At 38.2% G+C, this 15,871-nt stretch overlaps 1 protein-coding gene across 1 annotated transcript; it reads right to left on the reverse strand.

Annotated features, from left to right (window-relative positions):
• Window positions 1-5,464: 5,464 nt before the first annotated feature.
• On the reverse strand, window positions 5,465-12,717 carry rab33a (RAB33A, member RAS oncogene family). Its single transcript, XM_062425949.1, has 4 exons — window positions 12,328-12,717; window positions 7,699-7,839; window positions 5,815-5,895; window positions 5,465-5,714 (listed from the first exon to the last, which is right to left on the reverse strand). Exons 1-4 carry the CDS (start codon window positions 12,715-12,717, stop codon window positions 5,490-5,492), a joined length of 837 nt encoding a protein of 278 aa, XP_062281933.1. The 3' UTR covers window positions 5,465-5,489.
• Between the last annotated feature and the right edge of the window lie 3,154 nt (window positions 12,718-15,871).

Raw genomic sequence — 15,871 nt, forward strand, 5'->3', positions numbered from 1 at the left:
TTGACTTCCCTATAGTCTGATTTCTCTACCCCCTTTTTTCCCAACAATCTTCTTGTAACTGTTTGGGCTATTAATCACCAGAAGTCTGTTTCCAATTGATATCTTACTTGCCAAACCACATCATCCACGCCAAGAAATGTTCCCCACAAAAAAAGTCAAGGCTTTCCGGAATATCTCAAAATACATATATTTATAACATGTCTCAAAACCCCAAATTGTAAATATTTATTCATGTTCTTGGGATTGCTTGTAACAACTGATAAATAAGCAAAAGGTGGCTACTTTGAGGAATCAAAAATGTGAAAAACATTTTGATTTGTTTACTACATAGTTCCATGTGTTATTTTATAAGTTTGATGTCTTCATTCTACAATGTAGAAAATAGTAAAATTAAAGAAATGAGCGGGTGTGTCCAAACTTTTGACTTATGCAGCATAAGCAATCAGGTAAGACAAGTTATAAAGAGCTGTTTACATATACACTGACTTAAACATTTTAATGTTTTCATCTTCTGTTTTACCACTCTCATCTGCCCAAAAACTCCCAGCAGACAGCGGCATTCATCTGCTACGTCCATTAATGGACACATGATCTGCTTGAGAATTTAATTTCTTAGCCAAAGACATGCAGCAGCAACAAGCCACACGTTTGGAGAAAGAAAGGAAGCCGAGGCATACAGAGTGAGATATGGAGGGCGGAGAAAGAGAAAGAAATTGAAAGTCACTGAAGCAGCGCTGACAGTGAGATATGAGACGGACATAGTAAGATTTAAAGGGATAAAGTATGTAGAGATTAGGCAAGAGATAGAATGAGAGAGCAGTAAAAGCAGGGTGAAACATGGAGGGTGAAATAAGATACAGAGAGGAGAGGAAGACAGAAGAGAACAGAAAAACAGACATGAAATCCTGTGTGTGTGTGTGTGTGTGTGTGTGTGTGTGTGTGCGCGCGTGCGTGTGTGTGGGAGGGAAACAGCAACTGTAATAAGTCAAGTCGAAATTTAGTATATGGACAAAACAGACATCTTTCTGAAAATCTCATCATGTAAATGATAGGAGGGGATACATGATCTCAAAAGCTTACCCAAGTTTAAACATTCAGAGAAACATTGACTGTAGATTGATTGAACTGGTTGAGAATCAAGTATTTTTCTCCAAAGTGGTTAATATACCTGACAGACCTTCAGACCTTTTAATAGCACACTTACATAAAAAAAGAGGCTCTGAGCCGAGTGAAGCTTCTTCAGCAGTTTTATCAGAAGTCCCTTTGTGAGATTGTAACAATGACAATGTTACATATGAAACATACAGAAGAAGACAGTCTGATACAGTCAAACAATAGTAAACTCACAGCAAAAAAGACATTGTCATTTCAGATTCAACAAGTATAATAAAATTATGACAATATCATAAAATCAAGTAACACCACTCTTAAGGCTTCTGTTAAAGGAGTAACTTGGTATTTTGACTCATAATCTGACATTTTATGTTATGTTGGAACAGGATAAAAGTTAACTGTAACAATGTACTTCATTCTGAGGATGAAGGTACTGTTGAAGTGTCTTTGAGCAAAGGTTAACCCCACCCAGCCTTCTTATTTTCGTGGTGTCCCATCAAACTCAACGGAGTGTAAATGAAAACATATTTTAATTCTGTGTTAAATTGATTAACTGTGAAATAGAATCTACGCTACATTTCATTGCTATCTCCATGTTACTGGTTGGTTTAACAACTCTGAACATCTGAATGTGAATCTCAATTTCTACAATAACAAATATTATGTTTTTATCATTTTTAAAACCTGGATAACTGATTTTCTGACCACTTGGGGGCAGCAGAAACAAGTTGTGAACACGGACATATCATCACCTTTTAAGTTAATGTGTTGAACTTGTTTAGCAAACAGTTGCTTCTTTACACATCCAGTATTTACAGAGCAACATTATCATTCATTTGGAGTTGTGTTTCTGTCCACCTGGTGAATGTTAGTCACATATTCACTCAATCGTTGCGTTCTACCTACCTCTGAGGGAAATATCCGGCTTTTTAACAGCTAAATGCTCCACTATGTACCTAGTTGCTAACATCGTCCGTTTGCCATTCTGTGCTAAGCAGGTGTACACTGGGCTTTTAGAGCTTCTTCTCTGAAAACCGCTACCTGCTGCGATTGAAAATGGCACTATGATAGCACTGAGAGTGAACCAAAACAATAAATAAAGCTAGACAGCTTAACGAAGAGCTGAAATTTGCTATTAAGCTCCGTAAAGCAGAGTTGCTAATAGTTCTCTTTAGGTACATCACTATGAGCAATGCCTCTGACATTACACATTGTCATTTGATACATCTCAGAACTGCAAATAGTGAACTTTTTTGATTTAAATTAAGCAAGCTGTGTTAGCATATACAGACTGTAAGTTCCACATACAGAAACCATGCGACCTTTTGCAGATAAACAAAAAAAACTGTACGTTTAAAAATGTCAAGGTATCCCTTTAAGAACATAAGTTATTCAAAATGAATGATCAAAAGCATTATAACAAATAAAACATATGTACAGGGGAAAAGGAAGGCAAGCATACATACTGTACATTAGTATTATTAACTCTTGGACCTGGATAAAATATACATTTGTGATGATTTCAAATGTTTGAAAAAGAAAAGGAAGCAAGAGTTTTCTGTGACATATAAATTCTGGGACTGCAAAGATTTTTAAATAATAATTTACCTGACCATTTCATTACAAATCACACTTCTAAAGTGTAATCAAGAAAATGTAGTACAAGTGGATCAAATGAAAACAAAGCAAAAGCTCAAAGTTTGTTTTTTAAATCATTTGAAACCAAGTCAAATGTCTTTTTATTCATATCCGGTAAGTGTATGAAGGAAATACGGGCACATTCTTCTTTTAACACAACGCTGTTTTCTTCCAATTAGGCTAATACTGGTGTATCTGTTGTATCGAAGCTTTTAAAGGACCAGTGTGTAGGGTTTAGTGGCATCTAGTGGTGAGGCTGCAGATTGCGACCAACTGAATACCCCTACCGTCCCCAAGCCCTTCCAAGCATGTAGGGGAGCTTATTGTCTTATCTGGGCTGCAGTAATGAAAACACAATGCTTCTTATTTTTAGGTGTTAATTAATGGATTCAAATATACTTGAATATTATAATCCATTTCTGCCTAGTCCGTTCTGCTAAATACCACAGAAGTCAACACACTGGACCTTTAAATTAGCCATTATAATAACCTAACTTTTAACAGAGCCACAGTATTTGTCCTAAATAGATGAAAACTTGTAGCATCATGATAGGATGTGCCCTTCCTCTTGCCCAGTGTATGCTGGGATACATTCCAGTCCCTCCCTTAACCCTGAACAGCGTAACCAGTTTAGAAAATGGATGAATGGAACATCATACCTGTTGGTTTTATGCCCAGCTCTTTTTGAACCTATAGCTCTAGGTTGCATGTATGGAAGTTAAATCTCCCTTTCAAGTCCCACACAATGAGAATGAATAGAGCTCTGGGATTTTACAGTAACCTCATTTGATTTCTGTGTAACGGCTGCTTCATCCTGCTGCTATTGATACAAACATGTTTGAAACTTACAGTGAAAAAAATTCTAAATAGCGGTCAACAAAACCTAATACGGTGCATACAGTGACTCTCTAGACTTCACTCGAGTTTGCACAGAGATTTATTTGCTCAGTGTGATGAATTAATTAGGTCATCAGACTGTCAGCTTGGAGGGAGCCCTGGTCTTAAATGCTCACTGATCTGAATTCCTTTACATATGGCATCCAAATATATTAATAGCGGTGGTCAAAAGTAGGCTACAGCATTTAATTTAGACTTTATTAGGGTAAGACATGGAGAGTGTGCCTTGTTACACAAAGGCTTCATAGCTCCAACACTGACTTGAGTATAGTGTGTTCCTTAACCCACAATCCCATCTGGGAACTATCTCAATGTCAAACATACTGTATCACTACATGACTTTCTACAGTGTTTCATGCATCTGTATTATCCATGAACTCATTCTTTTTTAAACAGACACCGGATATAAGAGCCCACTCATACTTTACATCCTGGCTCAGGTTGTATAGTAGTATACAAGGGTCACAGTTTTCTATCATCACTTGCCCTCTTGGGATCTGGCGGCAGTGATATTGATGTAGAGGGCAAATTGTCTAAGACAGACAAAAGGCCATTACCTTGAAAAATGTTCGTTATAGAATATGGAATAGCTCTGGCTGACTGGCTGCCTTGAAGTCCTTCTGCATATGCACACAAACGGAAAGCTGGATAAGCCACTCTGCCAAAGAAAAAGCATGGAGAGGATATGTTTACATCAGGATTAGATGAGAAAGAGGAGCCTTGCCATGACGGCCCTTCTTTGCAGGAGAATGTATTTCTCCTACATAAGGGTAAGAGGATCTTAAAACCTCTAAATCAATATGTGACCGACTGCCTGGTAACCGCTAGATGTTCCGTCTTCAGGAACCCTAGTTGTCAAGGTGTACTTGTAGGTCCTTTTAGCTCATCTGCAACTTCTCTGAATTAGGGGTATCATATCCAGGCGGCAATTTTAGTCTTTTGTTTACAACTAGAATCTATCTGGATGTTATAGTTTCTAATTGTCCTCTATTGTACCAGCATTGACTGTGTTGAAGATGTGAATTCTCGTCTTTCCAAAAGTTTCCCAAGTATTAGTGATCTCACAGTGATTTTAACTCAGCTGTCGTACTCATGAAGGATTGACCCAAAAGGATAAAAAAAATGTATAAATTAAGATTATCTCAAGTGGTAGTACCTTAGCTCTTGATGCTACTTTTGCCCGACTGGGTCATTAAAACCATGATACAGGCAGCTTTTTAAGGCAATAGTAATAATAACCTAGGAAATACTGCTTTCTAAACTAGTGTTACACTCAAAATCAATGACGATAAAGCAGCAAGCCTCGTGGAGGAAAAACGTAAAACTGTGATTTAAAAGTGTCAATATGTTGCCTCAGTAATGTTGCTGTTAATAATGACTGTGATAAAGACCAGAAATAACAGCCTTAAATCAATGCTTGAGCCTGTTTGTTGTGGATCCCGTGATAACTAACATGTTTCTAGTGTGAGCCCACAGAAAGTTTACTCAGTTTGTGTGTATGTTTAAATAAATTATAAAAGGCAACATCGTCTCATTCCAGAATTGTTAATCAATATGTCACTCTTCCATCCCTTTTTCGGTTTTCCTTCTCTCTATCCTCCCCATCTTCTCTCCTCCCTCCTGGTCCTCAAGAATGGTGTTGATGTTTCAAGTCCAATGCACGTGCTTTACCACCTTCTCCCTCTCCTCTATCCTCCTCTTCCTTAAAACACATTGCTCTTAGTGTCAGTCTCAACCCCCCATCATCCTCCTAAACCCATCATCCCTCTCCTCCTCTTCCTGGACATGTACAGTTACTCCTCTCTCTTCCCTTTCATTATGCCTCCCACTCCTCCTTTTCCTCAACAAGGACAATTACTCTTTGTTTCAGTCTGTTGTGTGAGGCGCACTCTCCCATCCTCTCTCTCCACATCTCTGTAGAGCAGGGATTTCTGGGCCTTCAGGCGGCAGGCCAGGGACATGAAGATGGAGTCCACGTTCTGACTCTCCCTTGGGTCCTTTGCAGACGTCTCAAACAGCAGCATGTTGTGGGAGTCAGCGAACTTCAACGCCATGTTTGAGGGCACCTGGGAAAGTGCCAGTGTTTGGTGGTAAGCTTTAATTTAGCTTAGAATGATAAATTATTTATTATATTCTTTTGTGGATATATTGGTTAAGTATACTGACCTGTATTTGGTCCACAAGGTCACACTTGTTCCCCACCAGGACTCGAGGTACTGACGCTGAGACCCGATGGCCATTACACTCCTGGAACAGAACAGAATATACTGTAGCTATAAAAACTACGGCCAAGTTTAGGTGATATTGTACAGACTGTAAATACATGCAGCTGAGTGGAAGAGTGAGTGTTTTCTGGCAGGTACAATATGTCTTACTTGGTTAAAAGAACTGCAATGTGACAAAAGCAGTGCCAAAATGGCTGCAAATACACCTTTTCCGGTTGTTCAGTAAATTAAATCCATCAGAATCAATTTAGCCAATTAAAAATTAACTTTATAGCCTACGCAGTGTGTATCGGGGTTAACACATTGAAAAAAAGCTAATTCAAACAACATTTATATTATTATGGTGTAACTACATTTGGTAAATAATACATGACAGTTTCCAAGTAATATAAAACCTTAAAATCCCAGTCTTTCCATTTCACTACTATTATTTCTCTGCAAGTAGTAGAATTAGGCCTTGGCCTGGGCTCTAGGGCTGTCACTTTTATTTAAAGTTCGAACTACAGTTTGAATGTAGGAATTAATTAAATATATAATCTATAAGTATCTATTCAAATTCAAAGTTCACTGTGTAAAGGTCCTACAGGCCAACAAGGCCTTGTACTCCAGCACTGGCTGTTCATAATCTGCACTGTAAACTGCTTTTAGCCCAAAGCAAATTCTGCCAGTGTTAGCACTAGCAAGCTGTGCTGTACAGATACATCTAAAAAGTAATGTGTGGAAGTATCTTGGATTCAACAAAGTAGATAGAAAAATAAAGGTAAGGCAGTTTGTTTCCAACCTGTAGTCATGTTACAACAACATTGGAAGTCATTTGTTAGCTTGTTAGCGAAGTAGCAAGGCACTGTGAATGAACACAACCTGTAAATTGCACAACTTCATGTTGCAGTTTAGGAGACTTAACACAGTATAGTTTGAATTCAACTTAATTTGAGCTAATTACATGTTAGTTCTCAATGTTAAACTTGAATTTCTTGAAAAAAGTGTACTACTGATACTACTTACTAGCGTACTAGCACTACAGTTACTAGTTGTTACTACAACACTTTCACTATTGTTGTTACTCCCACAGTTACCACTACATACCTCTCAGCAGATATTTTAAACCTGGAACTGACAAAAAATAAATTAAATGCAGTTGTTAAGCAGCGTTAATAATTACACATGCTTTTTCTGCTATGACAAGTTAAAATGGCTGCCATTAAACTATGTTGCTATTGCTGCTGTTATTAATTTCACTACAACTACTACTGCAGTACCACTACTGATAAAACAGTTTTACTACTACCTACTACTACTGTTACTGCCATTTATTATTAGCACAACTAGTGGTAATTTTAGCACAGTTACCACCACTGATGCTACTACTAATAGTGGCTACTATTTCCAAGGAGTAGCAGTCACAGTGCCAGTGTTGTAGTTGGAAGTGGAAGTTGTTTTAGTAGTAGCAGATTTTAGCACACATTGGCAAACATTTACTCAAACTATTATGCATAATTCATTTTATCTGAGAAGCCAAGCGACAATTCTGGATAAGTTGGGGCTTTGTCAGCTTACTGGCTGCAGTTTGTTAGAATTGTTGCACCATTAAAAGTAATGAACCATGCTTTGTAATGGAAACATCACAGTGTCAACCTACACCTGATAAATAGTCTTAGGGAAAGGAGAGAGCACTCGGAAACTGGAGAGATGATGATGGTGCCAAAAAGAACATTAAATAGTGGATAATATGAGGAAGACTGTGCTGAGAAGTTCAAACTGTGCTCAGTCAACACTCAATAAATAATATTTAGTTGTTTTGCAATGTTTTAAGCCAGTTACCAACCTCTATCCATGTCTGTAGGTTGCGGAAGGAAGCCATTTTGGTGACATCATACACAAAGACCACTGCATGGACATTGCGGTAGTAGTGTTCCACCATGGATTTACGAAATCGTTCCTGGCCTGCTGTGTCCCATACCTGTACCTGTGGACAAAGACAAGGTAAATCCATGGTTTACTGTGACTGAGGGAGAGTGAATATGCAGTATATAAAGTTCCTAGGCTATATTCTCTTAGTGTATGTGGTTCTCATAATATCCTGGTTGGTCATAATCCATGAACAGCGGAAAAATAACAGCATCCAGAGTGACAGAATCCAGACATCCTTGCTTAGTGCACAGCTAATACATTTTTTATTGTTAGCAATTGATTTCATCCCAGTAAATGACAACTACAAATATTAATCCAGCTAAAATACAGACAAATATAGTGAAAGTGCTCTCTAACGTGCCACCACAGTAGAGCAAACATAAAATTCTCTCTAAAGTGCCCACACAAAGAAGAAAACATACCAAAGTTCTGTAATTGCTATAGGGCCTCTCTTGATACAATATGGAATGAAGTTCCCTCATGGATGCTGTTGCAGTGGGAGAAAATGTGATAGTGCTCTGTAAAGTACCCCCACAAGATGTAATGCAGTGTCTTATGAGTTATGTTAATGAGCTGTGTTAATGGGGTGAGCTAGAGGGTCTGTATGGGTGCCCTTCTAAGGAAAAAAAGTGGAAAGTGCCATTTATGGTTAACCTAAGTCTAACATGTATAAAAAAGCATGATTGGTTTCCCTTTCAATGATAAAAAGCGCCCTCTAACCCACACCTGTGTGAGAAAACATGACGCTGTGATAAGTGCCCTTTTAGTTACCAAAAACATGGTGAAGTGCCCTATTGGGTGCCCTATATGGGAGAAAAACATTGTGCCTATCCAGTGAAGAAGACACTGTGCCCTATGGATAACCTCACCATGGCATTACCTGGACATTATTTTAAAAATGAATGTATCCTTTAGGCAGGCTGGCCATTAGGAAAATAAAGCACCCTAAAACATTTTATAGTTGTTGTATCTGACTTTATTCCATTTAACTGATGTTGGTACAGTACTACTCACTAGTTTGCTCAGTCACACCCCCTTTATATTGTTCTATTGTCTTTGGGTCAGTGTGGTCCAAGCTGCCAGTGACAAGCTGCCATTCTCCAAACTGAAACTGTTCATTCTCAAAATGTTAATGTTTTTTCTAGATGTGTTTGAGAATGAAACATTTAAAATATTACCCATTGCCTGTATTTTATTACGGAGATATTTGTAGAAAAATAAATGTTTAAAAAGTAAAATCCTTTTAAATACAGAGGTGTTTTTTTCTTTATATCCTGAGTCACCCTATAAAATTGTTCTCTGCTGATGGGGGACCACTGAATTTATCAGGTGCCCCTGCCCCGTAGACTTAGTCTGGCCCTGCCACTGAGAGGGAATACAGAGGAAGTGACCTTAATATGCCCCTCGACAAAAGACAAGCACTGATATTGATTTTGCTTAAAAATACAGTAAGGTCATGTCAGAATGGAGACAGGGTGAGAAGGATTTACTGCTCATAGTCAGTCACATATACTGTTTATTTCCTTAGGCTGTGTTATCAGTAGCACTTAGTATGTCAACAGGGGAGTCTCCCAACACTCTAGAGGCTTGTAGAATAAAAGGACCAGTGAATTATCTGCTATTACCATATGAAAGGAGAAACAGCTATTTTAATTAATGCATAAATGCCACTCACAACATCAAAGTCATGTCTGTGTTGGACACTGTGTGCCCCTTAATTTGACAGGAAGTTGAGAACAGAAGAGCTAAAACACAAGAGATACAAAACAGATCTGGCAAAAATGATATTAAGTCTTTATAATCCCACATATTATTTTTCACTTGATTTTTGCATAACTTGTGGACCACATTCTGCCAGTCAGAATCCATCAAACACTGTCAGAGTTTATATTATAGGATATCTTAGCTATTTATCACATGAACTTGAGAATCACTCTTGTTATTTTGACAGCCAACCCTGTATATCTATACTTAGTGCTCTCCTCTTTTCTGCTACTGTATTTATAGTCTTCCTCAGCTTCAAGTATTTGTTGCCTCCAGTCTTTGTGCTACATGTATTCACCTGCCACAGGACTCAATATCTGTGTCTCTCTTGTGTCTAAATTTATGAGTGGTAAATGAATGTTGATCTTGTTAGTCCACAGTCTTATTGTATAACCCCGAGACTACAGCTGCATGTAACCATTATTTTCATTATCAATTGGTCTGATGCTTATTTTCTTGATTCATCTTTTTGTCCAAGATATGACGTCTTCAAATTCCTTGTTTTTTTTTCACCCAACAATCCAAAAACCAATGTTTTTGTATCCTACGTGACAAGGAAAAGCAGCAAAACCTCACATTTATGGAGCCAAACAATGTTTTGCTTTAAAAGTGACTGAAACGGTTATCAAAACATATTCTCTAGATTGTCGCAGAACTACCTGACAGTGTTGAACATTTAGGGCAAAAGATGCGGACAAAGCTTTGATTGATTCTAGACATCCAAACTAAAAGTTTGAACTTTGTCACAGGTAAGCCCATGGGATCATTCATATTAAAAGATTATATTCCATTGGGAGCATGAATGTGACAGTTTCATGGCAAAATGTCCCTAAAACATCCCTATCAATTGTGTCCCTTTGAGGCAACAGAACAGAGTCAGGAGGTCAACAACCATGCCCAACAGTCATTATGATTTTTGGCTTTTCCTGGTCTGAATGGACAGGTGGGCCAATCAGTGTTGTAATCCTTGGTCACACTTTTAGTGTGTCAAAAGAACATACAGTACTTCCAATAATAAGACAATGGAGTTAACTTTCTGGATTGATTTGTATCATTTTATCTTACCATTACCTTCAAGAAGACGAACACGATGCCTGCGCTTAGATCAGCTACATAAACAAGAGTTTATTAGCCGAACATAAGTATTTTTTGCTTTATTTTAATTTATTGCTCCATTTTGGTGTAACTATGGGCTTTGAAAGCTGCCACAAAATGGCTACCAGTGAAGAAAAACAGGAGAAAGTCATACAGTTAGTGATACACAGTTTGAGGTAAATTTACAGTGACACTGACACTTTCTCACAATGCTGATTTGACATGGTGATTTGACATTTTCAATGACTCAGACAAGCTGACCTAGTATGTGTAGTGTATGTTTGTGTGAGTCAGCATTAGGGGGCATCTGGAGGTTGCAGACAATCTGGTCCACAGAGACAAAAACAGGGAAGGGAGCATGTGTGACGCCGTGTGTATCATGTACTCTCACTGGCCGACTGAGGAGAGAGAAGCTGTGTACAATATACAACAGAACAATGAGTTTTATTCTCCGTATTGTACTACAAATCCTGACCAACATTATTTGTCATGATACATCAACTAGCCTGTTATTATTCTGTTGTTCTGTTTGCATATTGATCTTTTCACTTTCCTGCCAAGTACCTTGAAAACATTACATTTTAAATCAGCTATCACCAGGATACCATTAAAGAGCTATGGCCAACATTTACACAGTTTTTTTTCAGAATTAGTTGTGACTGATGGGATATGTGATAGATACACAAATACATACATCTCAACAATGGATGTCTGATTGTTTATGATGGGTCTGAAGAAGGAAACTATCATCCACCCTTCATAGCTGTAGTTTTCCACTTTAATTCTTCCACTTTGATTCTCAGAAATATAGGAATGCTTTAGGGTTGCCAGAGCTGGACAGGCTGCAGCTATTGATTATTGTCGGTATTGATTAGTCTTTCACAATAAACTGATTCATATTTTAGTCCAGAAAATGTCTGAAAATTGTGAACATTTCCCATCACAGCTTCCCACAGTCCAAGAAGGCATCTCCAAGTTGTTTTTGTTGTCCAAACAACAGTCCAAAGACAGATGATATTCAGTTTACTCTCATATTAGACAAAGAAATGCAGCAAATCCGCACAGCTGGGAGACTAGAAATAGGTAATGATCTAGATTTCACTTGAATTATAGATTATATTTTTCCATCTTGTTATATATTTTTTGTTTTTAGGGGCACCAATTTGTAGCAGAACCTCTAGTAAGTTTCTTATTGATTCTCAAATAAAAGATTGAAAGGTGTCAGCTGAGAAATAATTAAAACATGAAATGCGGGCATATTTCATTAAATGTTAATATAGTTAGTGGTAAACATATTTTGGCAGGGAGATAATAAAATAACAAAAACAAAAAAAAAACGCCCATTTGGCCATGGAAATCACATCCATTGTTATGATTTCCTCCTTTGTGTTACTGTTGACATCATACTATGACTAGATGACAAAATGTGTCACATTTCTCCTTCACTACACAAAATTGCACTTTGGATAGTAAAATAGCCCCATACATGATGTGATATACAGCTGTGTTTCAGTGTGAGGGTAAAATAAAAGAATAGGCCCGATGTGATCCACTGGCAGACTTTGAGCTGCAGCTGATCAACAAAAAGAAGAAGGAGGAGGAGGAAGAGGAGGAGGAGGATGAGGATGGGGGTGGGAGCAAGGAAACACCGCTAATCAACATCCAGCCCCTCTGTTGCTTTTACCTTGATAGTCTCCCCTTCAATCTCCACCGCCTTCTCTCTGAAGTCCACGCCGATGGTGGCCTCGGTCTTATCGGGGAAGCTCCCTCCGGTGAATCGGAAGGTGAGGCAGGTCTTCCCCACGTTGGAGTCCCCGATGACGATGATCTTAAAGATCCGCGTCTGGATGCTGAGCTCCAGGGAGGAGGTGCTCAGATCCACGGAGGATGTGAAGCTCGGGGCGGCTTCGTTGCTGCTGCTGGCGGCTCGGCTCCGGCTGACTCTGTGTAAATCCATGGAGGATGTCAGGATGGTGACATTGTCGTCCGCTCGATTTTTTCGTGTTATTCCTCGTCCTCCTCCTACTCCTCCTCCCGGAGCTCGGGTCTCCTCCTCCGGTGAATCGTTGGTCATTATGCCGGAGGAGGCGATGCGCAAGTCGGTGTGTGTGTGGAGAGGAGAGGGGGTGGATGGATGGAAGGAGGAGTGAGTGAAGGGAGGGGACAGGAGGAGCAAGGAAGGAGGAGACCAGAGATGCAACAATACCAACGATGCTCTCCTTCAGCAGCTGATTGTGGCCTTAAAGGGAGAAGCATTTGAGAAAAATAGAAAATAATGGAAAACTGACGCTAATGGGGAAAATTAATTACCCATAAAATGTTAAGTGCAATAATACAGTGATACAGTAGGAGACTAAAATGTGATAAAAAGAACCTCAAGATTACTATGATGTCACTAGTGACTCACTCAGATACTTACAACTCCATATAAATAGCCTATTATAGGAAATATATCATAATATGATATAAAACCCATTAAGTATAAGGTCATTACATGAACATACTAGTGAGTGGTGGAAAGAAACTGACTCAAGTACTGTACTTGAGTACATTTGTGAGGTACTTGCACTAGAGTATTACAACGTATTATTTCACTTTTCAGGTTAAGATGTTACATTCGTATTTATAATACACAATAAGTTTATAAAATACAGTGCAGTGTTATAAATGAAAACAGTGGTTGAACCTTTAAGGGTTGGACCCCTCACAGAAAAAACAATGCTGTTGGGGTTCGTCACATTTCAGGTGTCTGTAAAGTTGTTCACAGTTCCGTCAAAGAGTGATTTCTCCTCCAGACTTCTTAGATGGTTTTATTAGGAAATAATCAAATCCAATATAAGCAAAGATTAAAAGTCAAAAAATAAATGCAGAACCATGTTTTTTGTTCTTTCCAACTTCATTAATCACCTCATGACTGCACAGATTTATTTTGCAACTCTTTTTGAAGAGACCAAACCCTTAGAATGAGAACTACTTGAGGACTAAACTACCAAATAAACTACTAAACTAACCCTAACCAACTGTAAAATGAGCTAAACCTCAACCATTGATTAATATAAACAATCCAATCATGTAATATATATGTTCAATAGTATATCAGTCACAAGGAACATTTGGCTATTACTACTAAAATGACTTGAGTAAAGGCTTTGAGTTCTTCTTCCACTTCTACACTTAAGTGTTGCACCATTATAGTGATGCAAGATGATATGATTAACATACACCACAAGAGTCACATGTCAATATAAACACTATTAAGAGTCTCAGACAAAGTATATGCACTTAAGTGTGATTCTCTTATCTTTATGGTGATGATGTAGTATTATAAAGTGCAATAATGTTCGTACTGAACACCTCAAACTAAGTCACCTCACCTCGTCATTAGGTCACCCAGATGAAATACTGACAATCAATACAATGAGACTTTTCCTATCATTGAAACATTTATTCTTGGCTTTTAGCAAAGAGAGAAAGTGAAACAGTTTCTCACACTATGTGGTCATGTGATCTGATCAGCTGATCATATTATCACATTCCATAAACCAACATGGCCTTAATCCAAAAGGATTGCAGTATTGCCAGATTCCAGACCTGATTAAGGTAACATAAAAGGCAAGGATACTAGCAATAAAGACAATCAAACAAACATGAATATATCAATTTTAGGATCATTATGGAGATAATGACTTAGAACAGTTTTGATACCCCTACAAGACAGCAGAGAAAACAAAGTGCTTGTTATATACAGTCATGGTTTCTTTCTTCTGAGATTATATATTGATTGTATAGTTTGTTATTGTCCATTCTTATTCTGTCAGACCAAGAGGGTGTTGTAATGTAGAATCAATACCAGCCTGCCTGCTTGCTTGCTTGGCTGATAGAGTGGGCGCTTGGTATAAGCTAACAAAGAGCAAAGGGCTGACACAAAATCTTCAAAACATCTTCATTAGTTTGTGATGTGCAGCTATCAAACAGGTAGGAAAACTGCAGGTGAATATAGACTGAAGAACCTCAAATAGAGGATAATACACAGTTATCTCATTCAACATGTGACAGTGTATCTGCTGAAATACTTCTTAACTTGTGGTTAAGTGAAAAATGAATTCTTAGTCAAAGTTAAAGAACAGCAGCCAACTCATAGACATTCATAGACCTTTGCATGCAGATTTGGAAGTTTTGAATTTGACATTTGTGGCATGTTGGCAAATGTTTGGACTCGGAACATCTGAATTTGTAAGCTATTATAGGTTATAAATCTCCATCTAAATATTTTCAAGAAAAAGATTAAGTTCAGATAGTGTGATATGCTGTACATATCCAAAAAACTAGGAGTCTACAGCCATTCTAGCTGTTTTTTGTGGCCATGATGAGAATATCTTTAGTATTGCAGGTATTTGGTCAAAAACTACATCACCCTCATGGCAACAGGAAATGTCAGAGGATTAGTGGGCTCTTTCAGAATTTCATGGCAACTCATCCAATAATTGCTGTGGTAAATTTCGGTCTGGATCAAAGTGGTGGATTAGCAGACCAACATTGCCATCTCTATAGACCCAGGCAGCTTGCATGGCTAAAATAATATTACCACTGCAGCACAAGATAGCTTCTTTCCTTCCATCTTTCTTCCCAATCTCACAATTAGCCTATTTCTCACTGTAATCAGCATCTAAAATATCTTCCAATCTTTAAATGATGCAAATTATATTATGTTTAATTTAGATTAAGAGACACATCTGGAATCAGACTGCATTTTCATTATGTTTGAAAAACTGATGTTTTGGAGGTATACAAAGAGATATGAAAGAAGAGAAAGGAAATCTGTGTCACTCACCGTTCACGGTGCTGCCGGTTGTTTGAGCTGCTTTGCTTCCATTTTGACTCCCGCTAAGAGAAACAACCACACAAATGTGTGCACAAATACAAACACACACACTCCCTGTCTGTTGATATCAGACTGAAATGCAGACAGAAATACCAAACACTTGCTCTGTTTTTCCTCTCTAAGTCAATGTCTTTCTTGCACAGACACACACACACAAACACACACATATACACACATACACATAGGCAGGCACGCCACTCACTGTGTTGAACAATCCCTCATACACAGACACAATCTCTTCCTCACAGACATACTCCCTTTCTCAAAGAGACACACATAATCTCTTTCTCACATACACACACATATGCGATGTGTTGAACAATCCTAACACTTGTGTCTGACAAAG

Source organism: Scomber scombrus, chromosome 9, assembly GCF_963691925.1.
Source record: "Scomber scombrus chromosome 9, fScoSco1.1, whole genome shotgun sequence".
NCBI lineage: Eukaryota > Metazoa > Chordata > Actinopteri > Scombriformes > Scombridae > Scomber > Scomber scombrus.